A 13,339-nucleotide genomic window follows, 5' to 3' on the forward strand; every position below is an offset into this window, starting at 1 on the left:
TCTTCATAAGAGAGGTGTTCCAGTCCCCTCAGCATCTTGGTAGCCCTTTGCCGTCCCCTCTCCAGCAGATCCCTGTCCCTGTTGAACCGGGGAGCCCAGAACTGGACACGGTACCCCAGATGCGGCCTCACCAAGGCAGAGTGAGGGGGAGGATGACCTCCCTCCACCTGCTGGCCACACTCTTCTTGATGCACCCCAGGATGCCATTGGCCTTCTTGGCCACGAGGGCACATTGCTGGCTCATGGTCATCCTGTTGTCCACCAGGACTCCCAGGTCTCTTTCCACCGAGCTGCTCTCCAGCAGGTCAGCCCCCAACCTGTCCTGGTGCAGGGGGTTATTCCTCCCCAGGTGCAGCACCCTACGCTTGCCCTTGTTGAATTTCAGAAGGTTCCTCTCTGCCCAACTCTCCAGCCTGTCCAGGTCTCTCCGTATGGCGGCACAGCCTTCTGCTGTGTCAGCCACCCCTCCCAGCTTTGTGTCATCAGCAAACTTGCTGAGGGTGCCCTCTATCCCCTCATCCAAGTCATTGATGAGTATATTGAAGAGGACGGGGCCCAGTACTGACCCCTGGGGGACACCACTCGTCACTGACCTCCAACTAGACTCTGTGCCCCTAATCACGACCCTCTGAGCTCTGTCTTTCAGCCAGTTATCTATCCACCTTACTGTCCATTCATCAAGCCCACTCTTCCTAAGCTTCCCTATGAGGATGCTGTGGGAGACCGTGTCGAACGCCTTGCTTAAGTCAAGGTAGACCACATCCACTGCCCTCCCCTCATCTCTCCATCCAGTCATGCCATCATAGAAAGCTATCAGATTGGTCAGACATGATTCCCCCTTGGTGAATCCATGTTGACTACTTCCGATAGCTTGCTTTTCCTCCACATGCCTTGAGATGATGCCCAGAACGAGCTGTTCCATCATCTTTCCAGGGATGGAGGTGAGGCTGACCGGCCTGTCGTTCCCCGGGTCCTCCTTCTTGCCCTTTTTGAAGACTGGAGTGACACCAGCTTTCCTCCAGTCCTCAGGCACCTCGCCTGTTCTCCAGGACCTTTCAAGGATGGTGGAGAGCGGCCCAGCAATGACTTCTGCCAGCTCCCTCAGCACTCTCGGGTGCATCCCATCGGGACCCATGGACTTGTGGATATACAGTTGACTTAATTGATCTCTCACTTGATCCTCCTCAACCAAGGGGAAGTCTTCCTTCGTCCAGACTTTCCCCGTTACTTTCTCCAAAGTCTGGGACTCCTGAGGGCTGGGCCGAGCAGTAAAGACCGAAGCAAAGAAGGCATTCAGTAACTCCGCCTTCTCCGCATCCTGCGTCGCCATGGCTCCTGTCTCATTCAGCAGCGGGCCCACAACTTCTCTAGTTTTCCTTTTGCCTCCAATATACTTGTAGAAGCCCTTCCTGTTGAGCTTGACATCCCTTGCCAGGTTTAATTCCAAGGAGGCCTTGGCTTTCCTCGTTTCATCCCTGCATACTCTGGTGGCATTCTTGTAATCTTCCCAAGGGGTCAGTCCCTTCTTCCACTTGCTGTAAACTTCCTTCTTCGAGCTGGCCCTGCACAAGGGCTGGGGGTCCTTGGGTCCTCCTTGCTTTTCCACAGCACATCATCTGAGCGATTCTGTTGTTTGGTCAAAGCACCTTCCAGGCAGGGGTTTGTCTGGCTGCAAAAGGGACAAGAGTGCAAAACCACCTCTTCTGCGGGAGCCTGTCCCAGTGAGCAGTGGGCCTACACTTCAAACAAGCCTGCCCTGCACTCCTATCAGGATGGGTCCCCTTTGTCCAGCCTCTGTGCACCCTTGCCTTCCTGCTAGGACAAAGAGCCCTTTCACACACAGTGTTTTTCCCTGTTAGCTGCCCAGCCTCCTGGTTTGGACCAGTCCATTTAACTTAACCGTTTACACTATGCTGCAAGGGCCTTTTTTTCCCTCTGAACTTTCTGTGGTTTGGCAGGGAGATCCTGGCTGTTATTCCCAGGTGATGCTCTGCCCCAAAGATGTGAGGCTATCTTTCACAGTTGAGCAAAGCTTTGCATTTTCTCCATCCTCCCACCCATCTGCTTTCCCCCGGGATCCTGCAGAAAGATGCAGGCTGGGGGAAGCTCTGGGAGGCCTGGCAGCAGGGGAGCTTGACCTGGAGGCATGTCTCCCCACTCAGACCCACTCTGAGGACCACAGGGCCCGTCCTCTCCTCCCTCCCTCCCTCCCTCCCTCCCCTTGTACCTCTCCCTTTGAGTTTCAACCTTTGGATTTATCTTGGCCTGACAGGCTGAAAAATCTCCCCAAAGTGCTTTCAGCCCCGATGTGGGCTGCCACCCCTTTGATAAACCACCACATTAAACTCTGGCAGCCTCTCAGCTCTGCTCTCTTCTCCAGTTTTCTCATCGCTCTGGTGCCTCATCTCATCTCTGAATCCTTCCTGTTCAATATCCTTGAACAATGTGCTGGAGGGGAAGGCCCACACAAAGAGCATCACAGACACATTTTGATGAGACATGTTGAGCCATGCAGAGATGGACACAAACCACTGCCACCCCCCAGACCTTCCTTTGGGTGTGATTACCCCCCCATTTACAGCCCCAGACATCTGGGTGAGGGCAGGAAGAGATGTTGTGTCAAGCTGTGTGGGTTTTGCAGGGCTCTGGGTGATTTTGGAGCTGGTCAGGCCACATAAAGCCAAGTGCCACATGAAGCTGTCAGTATAATCAATATTACCAATTTATCAATCCCACCAGAGGACAATATAGCTGGAGGAAAATGCAGATAGTTATAACCACACAGCGCTGTCTTATGTCTGTATGAGTTACATACGCTCCATATGTAGCACTCAGTATCATGCCCCACATCGGGGCTGAGCTGCCTGAGCTGTGAGTGTGAAGTGGGCACTGTGGGAGGAGCAGTGTGGGGGGAGGGGGGCACATGGCCCCTGCCCTGCATGCTCGGGGTCTGCAGGGGGCCTGGGGGCAGTGCCAGAGGTCCCCTGCACCGAGACAGGCCTGTGGCGGGGTGAAAGGCAGCTAGGGACCCTCGGGGACAGCCAGCACACCTTGCCCAAGCCTTGGGCACCCCTGGTTATCCCAGGTCCTAGGGGCCAGCGCAGGGCCCCCCTCACTGGGTAGCCCCTGCAAGGGCACCGGTGACAAGGCCAAGCTCCTGTGGGTGCAGGCCATGTCCCCTCCAGGGCCTTGCACCGCCCCCCCTCCCCCGGGACAGACCTGAGCCCCCTGGTACAGGCTATGCCTCCTGGTGACAGGACCAAGTCCCCACCCCCAGTGCAGGCCATGCCCCCCAGGGACAGGATCAGGTCCCTAACTGGTGCAGGCCCTGCTCCCCCATCACAGGATCAGGTTCCCCCGATGCAGGCAATATCCTCTGTGACAGGCCCAGGTGTCCAGTCCCCCCACCCCCGTGACAGGCCTGAGCCCCCCAGGGCAGGCCATGCCTCCCCATGACAGGACCAGGTCCCATCCCTGTGACAAGCTTGAGCTTCCCAGTGCAGGCTGTGCCCCCCCCATGACAGGCCCAGGTCCCCCCCCCAGTAACCCGAATTCCTGGGTGCAGGCTGTGCCCTCCCATAACAGGCCCTAGCCCCGCCTCACTCCGGCTCAGACCCCGCTCCTGCCCAGCGCAGCCCTTCCGCGCCAGCGGCGCGCGCAGTCGATGTGTGACGTCATGCGGCACCGGAAGGGCGGGAGGGGAGAGCTACCGGGTCCCGGTCGTGGTCGCCATGACGCTCGCCATCTTCTTTGGGTGCACCTTCATCGCCTTCGGGCCGGCGCTCGGCCTCTTTCTCTTCACCATCGCCCGAGACCCGCTCCGCATCATCATCCTTATCGCTGGGTCAGTCCCGCACCGGTACCCTTGCGGGAGGGGCACTTGTGCCACCATGGGTACTGGTGTGGGCGTGGAGGGGGCACTGGTACCGGTATCGGTACTGGTACAGCACCAGTATTGGGCGTGACAGGAACGTGGCTGGTACTGGCAGAGGCACAACGGGGGGACTAGCGCTGGTGCCGTTGTGGGTACGACATGGGTACTGGTAACAGTGCTCATACCGGCGCTGTTGTGGGCACGACAGGGGCACCAGTACCAGGACTTGTACCGGTGCTGTTGCTTGCATGACAGGGCACCAGTACTGGTTCTCTTACTGGTACCATCGTGGGCACAACAGGGACACCAGTACTCATACTGGTGTGGTTGTGAGCATGACATGACAGGAGTACCAGTGCTAGTGCTCCTACCCTTGCGAATGTGACGGGGTACCAGTATCCATACTTGTACTGGTACCATTGCAGGTACAACAGGGGCACCAACACTCATACTGGTACTGTTGTGGGCACGACAGGGGCACCAGTACCAGTACTCATACTGGCACCATTCATTTCACAACAGGGGCTCCAGTACTCATACTGGTGTGGTTGTGAGCATGACATGACAGGAGTACCAGTGCTAGTGCTCCTACCCTTGCGAATGTGACGGGGTACCAGTATCCATACTTGTACTGGTACCATTGCAGGTACAACAGGGGCACCAACACTCATACTGGTACTGTTGTGGGCACGACAGGGGCACCAGTACCAGTACTCATACTGGCACCATTCATTTCACAACAGGGGCTCCAGTACTGGTACCATTGTGGTCATCACATGGCATGGGCATGATGGAGAGGGACACTGGTATTGGTAATGGCATGGGGTCAGTAGAGCACTGGTACCAGTATCAGTACAGGGTCAATAGTGGTACTGACATGCACATAGCAGGGGCAGTGGTACCAGTACCACTGTGGGACCAGTAGGGTATGGTACTGGTACTGACATGGATATGAGCCTCGTACTGGTGTGGGCTTGGCAGGGACACTGGTGCCAGTTCTAGTTACCAGCAGAGGAGGAGTGCAGGCACAGCAGCGGCACCAGTACAGGCACCACCTGTCCAGCACTGGTGCCAGAACAGCACTGGTACTGGTAGGAGAGTGGGTAAGGCTGGGGCACTGCTGCCAGTGCCAGTACCAACACAGAAGGGTGCGGGTGTAGTGCCGATGGGCACGGGCATGGCACTGGTACCAGCACCAGTCCTGGCACAGCACCGGTGCCAGCAGGTGCTCTCTCTCTTGCAGGGCTTTCTTCTGGCTGGTGTCACTGCTGCTCTCCTCCCTCATCTGGTTTATTGCTGTTAAAGCCAGCGACCCCCAGGATGAGCCGTTGCAGAAGGGGCTCTTGATATTTGGGATAATGTTCTCTGTGCTGCTGCAGGAGGCCTTCCGCTTTCTCTACTACAAGCTCCTCAGGTAAGGGCATCTCCCACCCTGCTCCAGCACTGCCGGATGGTCCTTCTGTCCTCCCAGCTATGGCGGGTCTGGATTTCAGCTGGGAGCTCCTGGGTAGGGGGGGATGCAGAGCATGGCACTAAGCCGCCTCCATCCTCGCTGGGAGCATGCAAGTGGTACCTGTGTCAGTACGTTGACCTTGAGTGGGTCTCGGGTGGCAGAGCAGAGTAGCAGTAAGGTCTGGAGGACCCAGGGCTGAGGTGGCTGGTAGTGTCTCTGAATTTGAGACAGGTAGGCTGTGGGTTTGGGCTGCTGCAGGATGTGTAACATCCTCTCTGCCCCGCCATCTGGTGACTAGTGCCAGCAGTGCTCCCGCAGCTCAGATGGAAGCTGGGGATATGCCAGGTACCAGGAAACACCCGCTTTGCTGCATGGGGAATGGGGAAGGGTTAGGGATCTGCCTTCGTCTCCTGGAAAGTCTTGTTCCTTTCTTAGGGGCGGCTTTGTGTGGTTGGGGACAGCCTGAAAGTGGTTTTGGTGCTCTGCAGGGTGGCGCATCATTGCCGGCCCTGTGCTCAGTGCCCTGGCCAGCCCTGGGGCAAAGTCTAGGCACAGCCTCAGCAGCTCCTGACCTCCCTGGCACCACAGGCCCAGAGTGTGGGGGCTTGTGCCACCTGCTGGGTGAGCACGTGCTGCACCCTATACTGCTTTTGGACGGACGGACAGATGCTGTGCTGGGCCGGGCAGGCAGACAAGGGGAGGCAATACTGGAGTCAGCATCCCTCGTTGCTCCCTCAGCAGTACCCACTTTCCTAGCTGGCTAGGGGCTGGTGTGGGGCAAGGGGCTTGGGGAAGGCTGGGGGTGGTGGGTACACAGGCTCGCACCGTTCCCTGCGGCAGGCAGAGGGTAGCAGAGCTCCATGGAGTGGCCTCTAACACAAACCACTGTGTTTCATTGCCCTGCGGATCTCCAGCTGAAAACGCTGCTGTCCTCCCAGGGTTGTGGAGCCATCTGGCATCCTCCTCACCTGACACGCCTCTAGCTGATAAAACTTATGAAGCCCAGCTCTCTCAGTTTCTCCCCCCAAAAAAGTTTTCTATCTCTTTGAGCTCTTCCCTGTACCCTCTCCATTTTTTTCCCAACATCTTCTAAGAGTATAACTGCCAAGATCAGGTATACCCTCCTGGCATGTGCCTCCCATGCCGGTGCTGGGGCTGTTTTCTGTGCTGCTTGCTTTGCACCCGACATCCCACTCACCCCACCCCTGCTCTGCAGGGCTGGCTTGCACTCGTGTCCCTCTGTGGAAGCCTTTCTATGTGGCTTTGTGTAGTTTTCACATGTGGTTTGTCCAGTGGTTCAGGGTGGTCCCACAGATGCTCTCCACAGCAGGTGTTGCGGTTCAGTGATGGGGAAGTTACCAGGATGGTAGGATAGTGCAGAGTGAGACCCTGGCTCCCACCTACTCTGTCCTGGTGCTGCACCATGCCCTGGGAGGCAGCCAAGCTGTGTTGGCCTCCAGTGTGCTCTCCCCTCCGCAGGAAGGCCATCAAGGGGCTGGTGGCCCTCAGCGAGGACAGCTGCTCCCCCATTTCCATCCAGCAGACGGCATACGGTGAGTGCTGTGCAGAGCAGCCAGGCAGGGCTGGGCATGATGCCGGGGGAAAAGGGAGGTTTCTCACCTTGAAGCTGCCTGGGTCCCCCATGGGGCTGGGAGGTGCCTGGGGTGGCCCTGGGTAGCTCAGGACTTGACGGCATCTCTGTCCTGGCAGTGGCTGGCATGGGCTTTGGGCTCATGAGTGGCGCCTTCTCCATGATCAATCTCCTGGCAGACGCATTAGGGCCTGGCACTGTGGGCATCCACGGAGATTCACAGCTCTACTTCCTGACCTCAGGTGAGCGACTGGCACCCTTTGCCCACATCTCTGCCCCACCACAGAGGTGGCAGACCTGGGGCCTGGGGCTCAGCCTCCTGTGCTCTCCCTTCCGTGCTGCACCCTACTGCCACTCCCCATACCCTTCTGAGATGTTTGTGGTCCCTTGTCACATCTCTCTGTGCCAAACCCTTCTCTCTGTCCTGCGACACTCCCTGCTCCTCTCCCCCATCCCTCCCAATGCTTCCCAGTCTGACCCAGCAGTGCCCCTACTCCCCTTCCCTGACTCCTCTCCATCCCTCCCTGAGCCTGTGGGATGGGCCAGGGCAGGTGGCTCCCCGGTGATACTCCTCTGCTGCTTTCTGCAGCCTTTATGACCATGGTGCTGATTTTCCTTCACACCTTCTGGGGGATCCTCTTCTTCCATGGCTGTGAGCACCGGTGCTGGTGGGAGATCACAGCTGTCATCATCATGCACCTTACTGTTTCGGGGTCGGTGAGTAGCCAGGAGTGGAGCTCTGCACTGAGACCTATACTTGGGGATGGCTGTGGTGTGTGCTGGTCTCTGTGCTGGGGGTGCAACAGCCTTCAGCACTAGCGAAGCAGTTGGTTTTTGGGATTTGCAGCCGTCCCTGCATGGGACAGGCCCATCGCAAACTGAATGCCAAAGCTGGTGTCTCCTGTCCCATTCTGCTCATAGAGGTGGTGACACTTCCACCTGTCCTGGCCCTGTCCTCTCCTGCCTGCTCACCCCTTCCCTCTCCCACCTCTCTCCCCAGACGTTTTGCAACCCCCTGTACATGGGCAGCCTGGTGCCCTCCTACCTGCTGATGGCCACAGCTGCCACTTGGGCTTACCTGCTCTCAGGGGGCTCTGCCCAGAACCTGCGGCGCTTCCTGCTCTGTAAGTCCTGCTCCGTAATGGGGACAGGGGACCCTGCAAGTTCCTCTGTGTACCTGGACCGGTGCTGGGGCGGGGAGAGGGTGCCCCAGGGGCTGGAGCAATGGCATCATCCCCTTGGTTGACAGACTAGAGGAGATGGGGTTTGGGGCCATGGTCAGGTTATTGCCTCTCCTGGGGGAAGTGGATGGGGTAAGGAGTCTGGTGAAAACTGCCCCCCCCCCCCTTGCTTCCCACAGGTCTACGGAACGGACCCAGCCCTCAGCTGGAATCCTGAGGCCCCATGGGATGTTCCTGTCCCCAGCCACCCCTGCCCTCCCCTCTGTCCTGGCAGCAAGAGCAGCCATCACCTTCTCTTCAATATCTTTTCTCCTGGACTGGTGGACCCTGGCCAGTCCCAGTGGAGCAGGCACTGGGGTCTGGCTGCAGCAGCTAGCTGACTGGTGTGGCTGGGGCTGGCTCACTCCACCACCCCTTTAGGAGCCCCTAGAGAACAGCTCAGTTTTGGGGGACTTGGCTTTGCTGGCCCTGCTGTGAGCAGAGTCCCAGTTAGCTTGCCTGGGAAGGATGCTACCTTGGACTGCCAGAGACCTGAGCCCAAAGAAACCCATCACTTCTCCTGCCACAGAAGATGTGCTGTCTCCTGGTGGGGGAAACCTGTGCCTCCTTTTCACTTCAGGGTGGAGGAAGTAGCTTTGCAAAGTGCTGCCCAGCTCTGGTCCAGGGCTGACCACTATGGTGCTACTTTCTCTGCTTCTTGGCCCAGCCTCGCTGCCCTGGGAGCCACGGACCCCCACACTGGACTGCGGTAACTGCAGTGAGCTGGCATCTTAGCATGTGAAGGGATGGTGTGTTGTGATCAGCCACCACCCAAGGGGGCTGACAGCATCCAGGGCAGGAGGACAGAAGACAGTGCCATATAGAGGGTGGCTGAGGGCTTGGGGAGAGATGCAACCCTGCAACTGGTGCCAGCACAGCTTGGGGAGGGGGGTTCAGGGGTCTATGCCAGTGGATCATTGCCCTCTCCTGCCCTTGGAGGGGGATTTTCAGGCAGGCACCAGCCCTGATGCTGTGCCACAGGGCTGGGAGGGAGAAACTGCCATCAAGCTCAGAGAATTCCACAGTGGGCTTTTATACCAATAAAAAGAAGTACCATAGGTGAGTGGGGGGTGTGTGTATGTGCCACTGCTGGTGTGACCATGGGGGGTGTCTGGCAGTTGCAGACCTCAGTTGCCTGAAGGTCTTGCTCCTGCTCTGTCCATCCCTGGTTTTACCACTTTGAGGTGGAGGCTGCTGAGAGCTAGAGACCTGTAAGTTCCTTTCCTCTCCCAGGTCCAGCCCATTTCTCTGTTTTGTGGGGCTGTGGGGCTCCCCAGGGCTTGGCTCTGGCTGTGCTGGAGCTGCCAGGAAAGGTGGGAGGCAGCCATAGGTCAGGGACCACTCCAGCTATATCGGAGCTGGAGAGGAGCTGGTTGGGGGCCAGCAAGCAAGGAAGCTGTGGCTCTGCCAATGTTCAGCTCTGCCTTTCTCCAGCCCTACCAAGCCATGACTATGTTTTTCCAACACTTTGCACAAGTAAGAGGAGAATGAAGTCCTAGAGAGACAGAGGGCAGGGCCAGGCTGTGCAAGGAGCCCTGTGCTGCTTGCTCTAGAGCTCTGCCTGGGGCACAGAGGCTAATGTTGTCTCTGCCAGTCAGGAAGGGGTCCCTGTGCACCCCTCTGCTGTGGGTCCAGCTCCACCAATGCCTGTTCCTGTCCCTCAGTTTCAGATTAGGACTGCAGAGACATCTAGCACTATGGGAGGTTTTTAGATATTTTTTTAAATGTATTTTAACTTTTTTTTTTTAATAAAAATATCTGGTGAGGCCAGATGCTGCCCCAGGCAAACAGTCCACACGGGCAGCCTCTGTGGCCAAGGGATGCTGGAGCACTGTCCCTCCCTCAGCCTGGGTCAGGAGTGAGGGGAGGTGGGGTGGGGCAGGCTGAACCAGCAGGGCCAGGACCCCCACAGAGGCATGAGGCTCACATGGTGGTGGTGTTGGTGGCTGCCGTGTAGATGACCTTGGATTTGGTCAGTGAGTCGAGCCTGGTGGGGGAGGAAGGGGGGTGTGTGTGTTGTTAGAGCAGGCAGGGGGGGCCCTGCCAACCCATGTTGCTGCCTGAGAGACCATCCTTAAACCCCCTTCCCATGCCCCTGACTGACCCCTACCACCCCCTGGAGCCCCTCCTCCTGCAGCTCCCCATAGTCGCTCACCATGTGTTCTGACTCTGGTGCTTGTAGCTGTACAGCAGGAAGGCCAGCGCCATGATGGCAAAGAGCAGCCTGAAGAGCATGGCCATCACATTCCCTGCAAGCAACCCGAGCACAAGCATGTTACATTGGGGACAGTCCCCTGCAGCTACTGGACGAGGGAGACGGGGCAAAGCTGGAAAAGGCTGGTGGTCTAAAGGTAGAGGGGACATGAAGGCAGCAGCCTCAGCTGAGCACGCTTACCTGCTTGAAATTAAGAGCTGGAGTGTCCTGCAAGAGACAAAGACAAGAGTATGCCCATAAGAGCCAGTTGTGCAGATGCTAGGGCAGCCCCGCATCCCTACCATGGCTGCCTACCCCCTGGCTCAGCACACAGCTGCCAGGGCCTTCCCTTCCTAGGCAGGTACGCCCCCTGGCCGCCTTCCCCTCCTTCAGGCCAGCCCCTCACCTACTTGCTGCTGCTGAGCTGTCAGAGAGACAGCGCAACCAAGAGGTTGCCCGAGGTGGTTGGGGGAGGGAAATGTCAAGCCTGCAGAGTTTCAGGCCATGCTGCCAAAGCAGGGCTGCCTGCAAGATTCCCCATCACCTGCGAGCAAACAGGGGAGAGCTGCCCTCTGCATCCCCAGCAGTTTGAAAGCCTGGCCCCAACACCCCACCAAGAGCATTAAGTGAAAGCCTCACTGAGTCCAGCCAGAAACTCCCTTACCACAGCTACCACACTCTGTGACTGCACCAAGCCCTGCAGGAGACCCTGGAGAGGGGCATGGGGTGAGCCTGGCAGGCAGTGACCACAGGGACAGCTGCCTGTGGCAAGATGGTGAGCAACTACTTGGGAGGAGGCAGCTGGCTGTTGCCAGCCCCCATTGCCCCAGCCTTATTGCTTCTGCAATACCAAGGACAAAATAGTTCCTAGAAACCAATCTTCCCCATGCATGGCAAGACAAGTGCAGAAATGAGGCAGAGAGGCACCCCAAGAGCAGCGCTGACACAAGTCACCTGCTGGGCAGGGCTAACCCATGCAAATGCTGCATTTCCTAGAGAGATGCAAAGCCTCAACTCCTGCTCCTTGCCCTGTCCCTGCATCCCCATGGTTGGGTACAGCCTGAGCACATTCATATGCTCCTTACCAGAAGGCAGCTGTTTCGCCAAAAGGAGGGTGGTCTGGAAACTTGCCAGCACCCATCACCTGTTCAGGTCCCACACCAGCCGGAAATTGTTCTGCAGAGGTTTGCTGTCATCATTCCTCAGGTTTGTCACCAGCACTGACATCTGGAAGGAGAGCAACATGAGCAAAGCAGGGTGCATCCCACCTTTGGGAGCTAGGGGACTGACGCGCATGGTGTATGCTTGCAGGGAGAGGCTGGGCAAGACTGAGTATGGAGCTCATTGCCCCGATGGACCTGGTCATGAGAGAGCAGCATGCTCTGGTTGAAGACCATCTGCTTCACCATCTGGTAGTGGGAAGGGGTGGTCAGAGAGCCACTGTAGTGGAAATAGAGTTTCATGTTGGCAGGCAGCAGGCCTGTGATGTTGAATCCAGGCACCAAGATTTCCTTGCCTGAGAGAAGAAACACCATGGGAGCAAGAGTTGGGCAACCCCTTGGAGGACCAGCACGGAGATCATGGGAACAGACCTGTCCTGGAGCATCCCCTCAGCCCAGCCTGGCACCATTTGTGCAGCAGGGTGGACCCTGGCACCCAGTGTGCTGGAGAAAGGGCAGTAGGTTTGCCCTGGAGGCAGGGGAAAGCACGTGTGCAGAGGGCACCTTGGAAAGTTGTTTCTGTGCAAGCTGTGCAATGCTTCCCTTCTCACATATGCACAGCAAACACCTGCTGCAGCCTCTCTGCCATGCAGCGGGTTTATTTGCTGGGCTGCAGCTCCTGAGACAAATACTAGGTGGGACAGGGCCTTACCTTCTCTTTGGATTTTGTACAGATGCTCAAGTATTTCCTGATAGTATGGGTTCTCCCTTGTCCCAACCTGCAACACGGAGACCCCACAGAAATGACAAGCACAGGGGCTGAATGGAGACCAGGTGGTGATGGCAGTAGCAGCAGGGAGGAATCGCTCCCTGCAAGGTGCACCCTGTCCCAGTGACCCCTTCCTTCCATCCATCAGGGCTGCCCTGCCCTCTGGTACTGCCCTCTCTCCCTCCGCAGGTACATTTGCACCCTTGCCTGTCCCCAAAACTGTGCCTGACACTGTATCCCCCAGTCGCACTCCCCCCAGCACTGCTCCTACCCCTTCTTGCCCAGGGCTGAGCTATGGGACTCACCTCCAAGAAAGCTCCCAGTACAGCCAGACCATCCAGGTGGACCATTGCCTCCTTAAAGCTGTCATAATTGGTGTTGTAATGGACCATGTGGATCTGGAAGGGAAACATGCAACCCTGATGCAGGATGGACACCTCCAGGAGGTGCTCACCCCCATGGGGCTCTAGCCTGCCAGAGCAAGGTCTGGGAGAGACATGCACCCATGCTGAGCACCCCTCCTAGGAAGGGAATATGCTAGTGGGACCAAGAAAGCATGCCACTGCAAAGCAGCAAGTACGAAGAGCTGCCCACAGGAACTTCCCTGGTCACAGAAAGTAAACCAGTACTCTGCCCTAGATACCAGGGGGTTGTACCACAGAGCTGGACTCAGTTTGAGGACAGCACTAGTGAAGAAGGAATAAAACCAGATGGGATCTGTAGAGCAGGAAGACCATGTACAGAGTAAACAGTCCCTGCAGCTGCCTGGGAAGCTGACTCCCCCAGCCTGGGGACTGCTGTGGCTCCTGCTCCATCAGCCCAAGACTGGGCTGCAGCACAGAGACAGGTTGCACTGCTCACACATGGCCAGCCCCAGCCCACCTGCAGGCAGAGCATCCTGTTTCCTCACCTCTGCACTGCAGGCTGCAGCATGAATTTGGCTCTTGTTTTGTGCACTTGGCACCAGAGTGTGGGCTCCTACACTGAACTCTGCTGCTACAGAGCTGCCCAGGGAGCAGGGATCCTGGCCAAGTAGTTACAGCATTCATCTAGTGACAACCAGGACCATGGGCTAGTG

At 57.4% G+C, this 13,339-nt stretch overlaps 1 protein-coding gene and 1 long non-coding RNA gene across 5 annotated transcripts in view; both read left to right on the top strand.

The window, feature by feature from the left end:
* Positions 1-3,706: 3,706 nt before the first annotated feature.
* Positions 3,707-9,200, top strand: LOC141735556 (gamma-secretase subunit Aph-1b-like). Of its 4 annotated transcripts, XM_074568533.1 has the most exons (7): positions 3,716-3,844; positions 5,118-5,288; positions 6,807-6,880; positions 7,038-7,160; positions 7,508-7,635; positions 7,919-8,042; positions 8,279-9,200. In XM_074568533.1, the coding sequence occupies exons 1-7, from the start codon at positions 3,732-3,734 to the stop codon at positions 8,314-8,316; spliced, it is 771 nt and encodes a 256-aa protein (XP_074424634.1). In that variant the 5' UTR covers positions 3,716-3,731; the 3' UTR covers positions 8,317-9,200. The 4 variants fall into 4 exon arrangements, with proteins under 4 accessions (XP_074424632.1, XP_074424634.1, XP_074424631.1 ...); XM_074568531.1 differs by lacking the exon at positions 7,919-8,042 and having other exon boundaries at positions 3,707-3,844; XM_074568530.1 differs by lacking the exon at positions 7,508-7,635 and having other exon boundaries at positions 8,279-9,198.
* Positions 9,201-9,514: 314 nt separating this feature from the next.
* LOC141735557 (uncharacterized) overlaps positions 9,515-13,339 on the top strand; it is a 176,587-nt gene continuing 172,762 nt past the window's right edge. The window contains exon 1 of the long non-coding RNA XR_012584778.1: positions 9,515-13,336. This is a non-coding gene — a long non-coding RNA (uncharacterized LOC141735557). The remainder of the gene's footprint in view (positions 13,337-13,339) is intronic.

This window comes from Larus michahellis, chromosome W (assembly GCF_964199755.1).
Source record: "Larus michahellis chromosome W, bLarMic1.1, whole genome shotgun sequence".
NCBI lineage: Eukaryota > Metazoa > Chordata > Aves > Charadriiformes > Laridae > Larus > Larus michahellis.

What these genes read in the sequence shown, in the direction of transcription:
- LOC141735556 (XM_074568530.1), top strand. Translation starts at nt 3,732, where the DNA reads ATGACGCTCGCCATCTTCTTTGGGTGCACCTTCATCGCCTTCGGGCCG. An exon ending in GCTCTACTTCCTGACCTCAG is followed by an intron (nt 7,161 to 7,918) that starts GTGAGCGACTGG and finishes CTCTCTCCCCAG; the next exon opens with ACGTTTTGCAACCCCCTGTA. An exon ending in CCTGCGGCGCTTCCTGCTCT is followed by an intron (nt 8,043 to 8,278) that starts GTAAGTCCTGCT and finishes TGCTTCCCACAG; the next exon opens with GTCTACGGAACGGACCCAGC.